Source organism: Antrostomus carolinensis, unplaced genomic scaffold, assembly GCF_000700745.2.
Source record: "Antrostomus carolinensis isolate BGI_N321 unplaced genomic scaffold, ASM70074v2 scaffold7893, whole genome shotgun sequence".
In the NCBI taxonomy this organism is placed as follows: domain Eukaryota; kingdom Metazoa; phylum Chordata; class Aves; order Caprimulgiformes; family Caprimulgidae; genus Antrostomus; species Antrostomus carolinensis.
In genome coordinates this window covers 5608-14245 of record NW_010305794.1, presented here as the reverse complement: position 1 = coordinate 14245, position 8638 = coordinate 5608, and the positions used below count along the sequence as shown (strand labels likewise).

Sequence of the window (8638 nt, the reverse complement as noted above, 5' to 3'; positions counted from 1 at the left end):
AGGATAATGTTCTTCCAGATATTACTGTGGAAATACTCATACAAGGTTTCGTTTTGTTTTGCTGTTTACAGTTGCCTGGACCTGTTCTCTGGAAGGCTGGCATCTCCTGAATAATTTCTCATTTGTAAAACTACCTCATCCTTATCTGCCCCTCTAAGCTTTTCATCTTGCCTAGCTCCTTTTTCAAATTCTCTTTTGAATGTTCATACTTACAAGAATACAAACACTAGGCATTTGCCTCCTCTCTTTTTTTTTTCCATCCCATTTTGAAATCCCCCTTCCTTCAGCTGTTCTCATCTTACAATAGAGGACAGAAAACTAGTAAGAAATAAGGCAACAGAAGAAGGCAAGAAGACTCATCAATTACTACAATCTCTAAACACAATTAATTTGGTTTTACTCCATTCAACTCCCACGAAAAGGATCTTTTGCTGTTGTGGGGGAACAGGACTGCCATGCAACTTGCCATAAAACATGCTGATGCACATAACGTACCAAGCACAGGACAAAAACCCTGTTACAGCTCTTTAATTCAGATGCATAAAATTAATAATGCCACAGCATCCTGTAATAAAGATCACACACTACTCCTGACTCCTGCCCTTATTCTTGGCTTCTATACGTAATGCCGAAGTGTACCACACTGACAGCTCCAAACAACTTAACTACCCCTCCCCTGCCACACTGTGTCATGGCAAACTCAGAAACAAAACAACACCCACATACACAACGAAACCACACAGCTGAATTTGGGATGCTTTTGCTCCACTCCAGATAAAAGCAGCTACAAGTTTTTGGTGTATGAATTCAGCAGGCCAAGACAAGTGAGTTCTACCGAAATATTTAGTCTAGAGAAACTGATTAGTCCTCTGCATTAACCTCAGCATTTTATTTTCAGTCACTAAACAACATAAGATTAAAAAATAGTTTCCTTCCACCAGCATAAGCATTTTTTTTTAGATGCTGAAGTGATAGAGGTCAACTACAGCAGGGAGAAAGAAACAGCCTGCACAGCAGTAGAGCCTTTCCTTAGCAGTGGGCCACCCTGTTCTTTTTAAAATCAGTTCTATTGCAATACCACTGGGAAGGAAAAAGCAGTCAGAGCCAAACGAGCCTGGGACAATACCTGTAGGCAAAAAAATGTTAAAAACTGATAAATAAAACACCACCCCCAGTAATTTATGACGTGTTCTTTCCTGCATTAAATTTTAAACTACAACCAGGTGAAATCTTTCCAAATTATAGCAATTAAATTAAATCATCACAAAATTCCACTTCAACACAGCGAATTAATCTGCAGTTCCTCTAAGTTTTAGGAAAGCTTATTATTTTTTAAAAAATAAAAGGATTATGCCTTGATGTTTTTTAAATGTTCATCAGATTACAGTTCTGACAGAAAGGTTTAATAAGGTCATTAATATTTTTATTGTTAATCAGTATCATTCCAGTCTGTACTGAAAGACAGCATAAAGTAGTAAGACATTTTGCCCTGACTGTGCTTGCCAAATTTTTTGAAGTTATTTTTGCTTGTCAGTTTAAACCAGACAACTGGCCATGCCGCTTTCTTCATCCATTTACTCCTATAATGGTACCCTGAACAGCTCCTGCTCTTATTAAAGAGCGAGCAAGGATCTTCTACAGCTGTCTGGGGAGGACCAAGAGCATCAGCAACATCGTGGATAAACACGTTACAGGAATGGTAGGGGTTCAATATATTCAAGCAACACAGTGCTCAGGCACTTTGGGACTCCTGCTGTCAAAGCCACCATGTAAAGATTTTAGCAAAATAAAGAGAGCAGAGAGTAAATCACAGTTTGTTTGCTAACTTTCTCCTTTCTGACCATAAAAAAGCTCTTCCTGCGGACTGCAGTGCTAACCCGAACTAGCACTGCACTTGTGTGAAATGGAAGCGCAGACCCAGCCCACAGCGCTCTCGCGCTGCCAGAACGTTTTCAGAACTGCCGCTATGCCATCGCGCCCGCTGCCGCACACACACGGGCCGTGCTTCGCTCCGGCAGCCAGCGAGGGAAAGGCCTCCAAAGCACGGGCGAAGGGGGGAGACGGTGGGGGAGCACACAACAAGAACCACGCTTTTTATTTATTTTTAAAACAATCACTCCAGTGTCCCTCCCTACTGAATGAGCTGCAAGATTTACCCTTCTGAACACCAGCCATCCAAATACCCTGCACTACACAACGCTCCTGTTGTTCGGGCTCGCTGGAGGGAGGAGTCTGCAATGCCAACGTGTCTGTCGGCCCAGGTCTGTAAAGGGGATTCCAGAAGAAAAATGATAAAAGCTCTCAGAAGTGAAATCACATATCCTCTTGACTTGCAATAACAGTTCTTTTTTAGTCCAAAGTATCAAAGTAGTTTTTGTCTATCAATCAAATCTCTTTATTTTAGGCAAGGAAAACACTGCCCTGGATGACAGCACACCTAAAAATTCATCATTCATAGAAGCAATAATGGGACAAGTACAGAGAACTTTAGCAGACAAAACTCAACAATTTGCATATGCAGCCCAAAAGCTAAGAGAAGAGAGAGCAGGTACTGCCATGCAGGGACCATACTTCGTCATTCTATCAGAAATATAAAGAAATACAGTCAATCATGTACTATACTGCAACCACACACAGTTCCAATACTATACAATCATGTAATTATACCAATATAATCTACTACATAACAAAAGTGAATTTTCATAGTTCAAAAATTGAGAAAAGGAAAAAAAGTTATTTTAGCTTTCAGTTTCAATAACACCAGTAACAGAGATACCAAACTATTTGTTGCAAATTGTTTAGTTTTCTATTATTAACAGCACTTATTCATCCATACTGAAATTAATACAGTCTTACCTGTATCGCACATGAAAGGAATGATCTTCACGCATGCTTATCAAAATATTACTTTCCTCCATTGAGTTGCATTATCAGTAGAGAAAACAATACTGTTCTGTAGTAGGGTCAGTACTTTACTACGGAGAATTGTTGTCAGAACACCATTCCAGTTAGTATATTAATAAGTTGGAATAAAGATATCCTAAGCTCCTGTTGAAAAACTCTTCTTTATTACTAAGGTAAGGAGGTCACTGTCAGACACATCTTAAACCTTCAGAAATGTGTTCACGTTCTTTCATCTGTGGCCCTTTAAGCTCCATTCAGCTGCGGTTCTGCAAAGGGAACACAAGATGCTTGGCTTGAAGTCTCATCGTCAGTTAATAACTCATCACCATTTGCAGCTGATGCAAAGGCACAACACTACTCCTACCCAGCAGGAAGCGTCAATCAAGAATTTAAAGCCCGAGCCAAAGCCTTCTACACACAGATGGCAATTCCTGTAGGCAAGCAAGAAAGCAAAGGAGGTTTAACAAAAACCAACGCTCTCTTTTCTGTTGTAGATTTTGAGTAATTTACCCTTGTTAGTATTCTTTGGCCTCAAGAAGTTCCAAGCAAAAAGCTTAAAGGAGGAAAGCTACAGAATGAAAGGCAGGATATAAAACAGAGCACGAACTGCTTTCCATGTAAACAGTACTGCTGGGACCTTGACAGTTAGCTGGGGTCCCACGGCAGTCGGAACTGGCGGACACAATCCCATCTGGAGATCACCCCACCCGGAACATCACGAGCACAGAAGCCAGCAGAGGTTTAAGCTCTATTCCCCTTTCCCCTCCCCACTCCCAAAAGAAACGGGGGAAGGTATGGGTACTGGGGGGGAGGTTTACACTGGCTTCACATTCCAAAATGCTGCATCATTGTCATATGAGCTCCAAACTCGGCTTCAAAAGGGACTGCAGCAGCCAGCACTTAAGACTTTAGACATGTTTAGGCTGGCAAGGAAAAGATTAACAGAAAAGAAACTCTATATTCAAAACTTTACCCACTTTTAAGTATATTTTTAGTAGAGGAGTTGACATATTTATTGCTCAGCACTAAAATTACCTTCCTTTGCATGTAAACATATAGTTGTGTAATTCACAAATGCATATTTCATCAAGAGACTGCTGAGATGTCAAAAGACAAGGGCAGAGCTCGGATTTAAAGCTGTCACCAGAAGAAAACACAGCCCCTCCATTTATAATTGTTCATGTAGGTCATGCCTTTGCCTCCCATTAGTTCTATCAGGTACCAGCTGTGAAGATTCACACTTCCTCTCATACTCTACCTTGACAGCACCCTTCAAACAGACCATCCACATTCTTCCAGTCAAACAACTATTTTGCCCTTCCATGATCATCATTAGAATTATGTGGCATCAACAAGTGGGTGTGGGCATATTTTTGCAATTACCAAGCGTGACACATACAGTTGACAATACCACTGCATCCCACAGACTGGGCAGCCCGTGTTACAGGTACTTACTCCCCGGAAGTTTGTCCGAACCTCAAACCAGAGTAACCCATTCAAGCAGACAGCTGTAAGCCCCCCAGTCTGCAGCAATCACCCACGGGCACCCCCGCTGCACAGCAAACAGGGGAACTGGGAGTTCTCTTCCACAGATGGATGCATTCATGCAAATCCTGCACGTCACAAACTAAAAAGTGTGTACTTTGGATCATGAAATAATGACTGTAGTTATTTTCTTGTATATGTATACTGCAACTGTAATTAACCGAATAATTTGTTTTAGGAAGCTTTTTTAAAAATAAAAAGCCAAATTTAATTTAAAAACGCCAGGGATATTTAAAAGTACATCAGAATGACTGCATTTATTTAAATATCAGTTATTTTTAGCAGTACATTTTACATCAGCTGTTTTTAAATTCATTTTATCTGAGCTATGCTTCTGTCCTCATACTTAACCTCACCCCCTGACCAATGCCACCATCTACCACCAGCTGGAACCACTACTCCTGCTTTCTTCTCTCCTTACTGGCCATACTGTACATTCCTGGTCTTGGAAGGGTGATTCTGACACACCCAAGTTGGCCAACACAGCATGATCACAGATCCACAAAAATTACTGGGTCTGGTCTTCATACCTCGCTTCCTTCACCCATAACTCATTAGGATGTCAAGTTATACCTTCAGCCACACCAACATGTAATCAGTAAGCAAACTTAAAGCATATTAATTAGAGTGGTGAATTCAAAATTCAGGAGGTGGAAATAGATGAACCCTTCCACAGATAGTATCTCAGGCATAAACTGGCCTTGGGAGGATTATGCTATAGCCAGCTAAGCCTTGCTCTTTCAAATGATGCACCTTAACTATTCAGAATATCTCTGTGTAACCAAGCCTCTCCTGAGCTGGTGAACACAGAATTGACTCAGAGGACACAGTACTTCAGCTGAAAAGTCTAGTGAATTAGAAATATTAGAAATCAGGAGAAGGTCCACTCTATCGGTGTACCTAACAGTGAAACGCTTTTTCTCATAAACTTCCATTCTTAATTAAAACTTCATGTAGCATGAAAAAAGCACTTGGTGATTGCTAGGAAAAAATCTGTATTAATGCAAAGCAGCTGATTTAAATTTAGTCTCTTCACACCTCTAAACAATGCAAAATCCATATCCATGTTAAAAAGCTGCCTTTCAGGAATGCATAAATAGAAAACTGAAGTTGTATACACAACTAAAATTTTACAATTTTACAATTCCAGCTATCAAATGCAACAAGTTCTAGCTTTTTTTGTCATTTCAATAGTGGAAAAAAGCACACAGAAAAAAGATCAGGTCTCCTTCTGAAGTGCAAAATTAAACTGGTGTTACTAATCACCAGTGGAGTGACAGCAAAACCAACCGCAGTGCCACCCCCCCAAAATCAAATAAAGCAAGGCAGAGGCCAGGCAGCCAGTTCACACCCCACAACAGACAAGGCACGGTCTCTGTCAATTCTTTTTTGGGAGAAAATGGGGAGCCCTAGTCAAGGCTTATCCACCCTGTCTGTAAACAGCTAAAGGACCTTCAACTAAACTAACAGTAAAGAAGCTAACTTTGCCTCAGTTCAGTGCTTTATCTAACAAATGTACTGTAGTGTCAAAAAGTCATTTTTCATTCTTTTCTATTAAAACACACATTTCTATAGAAGCCAGATAGATACAGAAGATTGGGGGTGGCATGGCATGAGGCTTTAAGACTGAATTCCTTACTAAATTCTACAGAACTATTTTTAATTTGATTCTCTGAAAATGCATAAAATCTATTAAGTTAATTTCTAAAAAATTTACAATTAAATAAAAAAACCCCAACATAGTAGAATACTAATGTTACATACTGAAAGTAATCCCCCACAACAATGCTTTAAAAAGTGAAACCCCATCACACTTGCCTTTATTCAGTATTTTTCATTAATTATCAGTGTTCTCAGAAAGGGAACCAAGGCCTAATGGCTGATATTCAAAGAAAGTACATCTCAACCTGCTATTACCACTGCTAACCAAATCAGTGATATATACGCTAAGACTTGAACGACACTCACGCTCTCTCAAGAAAAATGACAGCAGAAACCAAGACTCCCCCACTGTCAATCCTGATCAGTATATCTCAAGTCCCTGACAATAGCTGTAATTTCTTTCTCAAAAGCCTGTTATGCAAGCTGACTGTCCTAGTTACTACAACTTCCAGACAAGTGTTTCATGTTTTAAGGCATTTTCCATTTCAGAAAATATTTGATTACATGCTATGAATTCCATCACACTGGCAGGCAATCACTCTCATCAGTTTGCAGTTCTTAGGTACACTGAATGGCCACGCTAGGTCCCTTCATTTTAACTTTTGACAGAATACCGCATTTCCACACAAGTGAAAATGAACCTGCAAGCAACAGAAAGCTGATACTGCTATTTATTAGCAGTACACAGAACCAATAATCACAATATAGTTGTAAAGGCAGACAGTTTTTTCCCCTGCATCTCTTTAAATTTTCTGCAGCTTCATTAGCTCCTTCCCAACCTTCTGTCTGGGAGTTTGTCAGATGATCAGAAGTATTGCTTGGCTTATCTACAGGTACATGTCTGCCTGACATATGCTGACTGGTCACTTGGGGGCTGACAAACACAGTATCTAACACTTCAATTCTTTCTGCCTTTCCCTAAAGGAGACTACCAAGTAATGCTTTCTCTACCCATCTGCTATTTTGCACAAAGGAAAGGAGCATCTGCCAAATGAAGTCATCACTGACTGAGAGATTCAAAAGCTACCAGAGGAAAGTACAGACAGAGGCAGACCAATTGCACAAATTGCATTTCCTTAGAAAAACCAGCTACAAAGATTTGTTGTTTCGACGTTAAGGCAAATTTCCCAATGGTGAACTAAGTCTGAATTTCCTTTCAGGAAGAGGCTATAGCATGGGTGGAAAAAAAGGAAAAGAAGCTTGAACTGGATTATCTAAAAATAAGAGAGTTTTGCATACCCTATGGAGAAAGAGACAGACTAAACAACAACAATAATATACTGACAATTCTATTACTGAAAAGTAGAGATTAGTTTGGCTCCAGACCTTCAAAATACAAACCAGCATATAATCACAAATACTATAACAAGGAACACTCAGAACTAGACAAACCATAATTTCCGTGTTCAAAGCTGTCCAAGGATATTTTTAAAATTCACTTGAATTAACAAATGAGCCTAGAACAAGGAAAAAAAAAAGTTTAAAATTCTCTATTGAATTTAATATTGTATTTACATAGTAAACAGCATCATCATTAGCATTTCTGTAGTAATAAATATTCCCCTGTGAACAAACCTTACTGTGTGTCAGGCTGGGAACAAGCTATTTTCTCCAAACCTTGAGCACAGTACACTGTAAGCGACTAGTCTTGAGAGTGGACCATGCAGACACAGGAAACACTGTACTAAGACAAGTGGGGTTACTCTTGGAAGCTTAATTTTAAACTCTCTGCACCACTTGTGACAGAAGTTCAGCAGCTGATTAGCTGACAGCACATAGAAACCACCTTCGCTGATGAAGGGAATTTGGGGTTTTATTCAGGGTCAATGATGACACAGAGCAACACTTGCTCTCAAATCCTGCCTTTTTCTCCTCATGGATTTATATATGGAGCAGACACCCCCAGATCAAATCACAAGGCTTCTTTTAAACATACTTATAAGCATACTTTCCAGCACACAAGCCAAGTGCAGCTCACACACAGACATTAACAGGCTGCACCTAAAGGACAGAACTGAAAGCTGAGGCTCATAAACGACTACCCCAGACACTCCTGGTAGCTGGGAGTCTGACAGAGCAGGTTCTGCAGAGCTGGTAATCTCTACAGAGCATGGGAAAGACCCAGCCTAACAGAGCCTATGCTATCAGACAAGTTGCAAATACATTACTACCACTATCTAATATTCTTGATTCAGATGCTTCCTCCTCCAGCCTGATTATATTTACCATGCTAACTCAGACACACTAGTGAATATTGCAGACAATCCTAAAATGGGTGGAAGGAGTGGGGGTTGTATGGGATTTGGGCCACACATGATGTTCTTTCAACAAAACAGGAATACCACCAACCCACTGCTCCACAAGCCTGGAATTTAATTTATAGGTTACTGATAGAAGAAGGAATATGAAGTTTCCTCTCCTTTACCCAAACCATGTGAACAGAGCTACCTTTGATATATGAAGCCATCAGCTCCTTGCTGGAAAGAGAATAAAAAAAATTTAACTCACCACATTAGGCTAGACAGCA

The 8638-nt window shown here is 40.0% G+C and overlaps 1 protein-coding gene across 1 annotated transcript in view; it reads right to left on the bottom strand.

Annotated features, from left to right (window-relative positions):
* GPSM2 (G protein signaling modulator 2) overlaps positions 1–3174 on the bottom strand; it is a 19708-nt gene extending 16534 nt beyond the window's left edge. The window contains exon 1 of the mRNA XM_010164886.2: positions 2857–3174. Within this exon, the coding sequence (XP_010163188.1) occupies positions 2857–2918 (62 nt within the window). The 5' untranslated portion in view covers positions 2919–3174. The remainder of the gene's footprint in view (positions 1–2856) is intronic.
* Positions 3175–8638: the final 5464 nt, after the last annotated feature.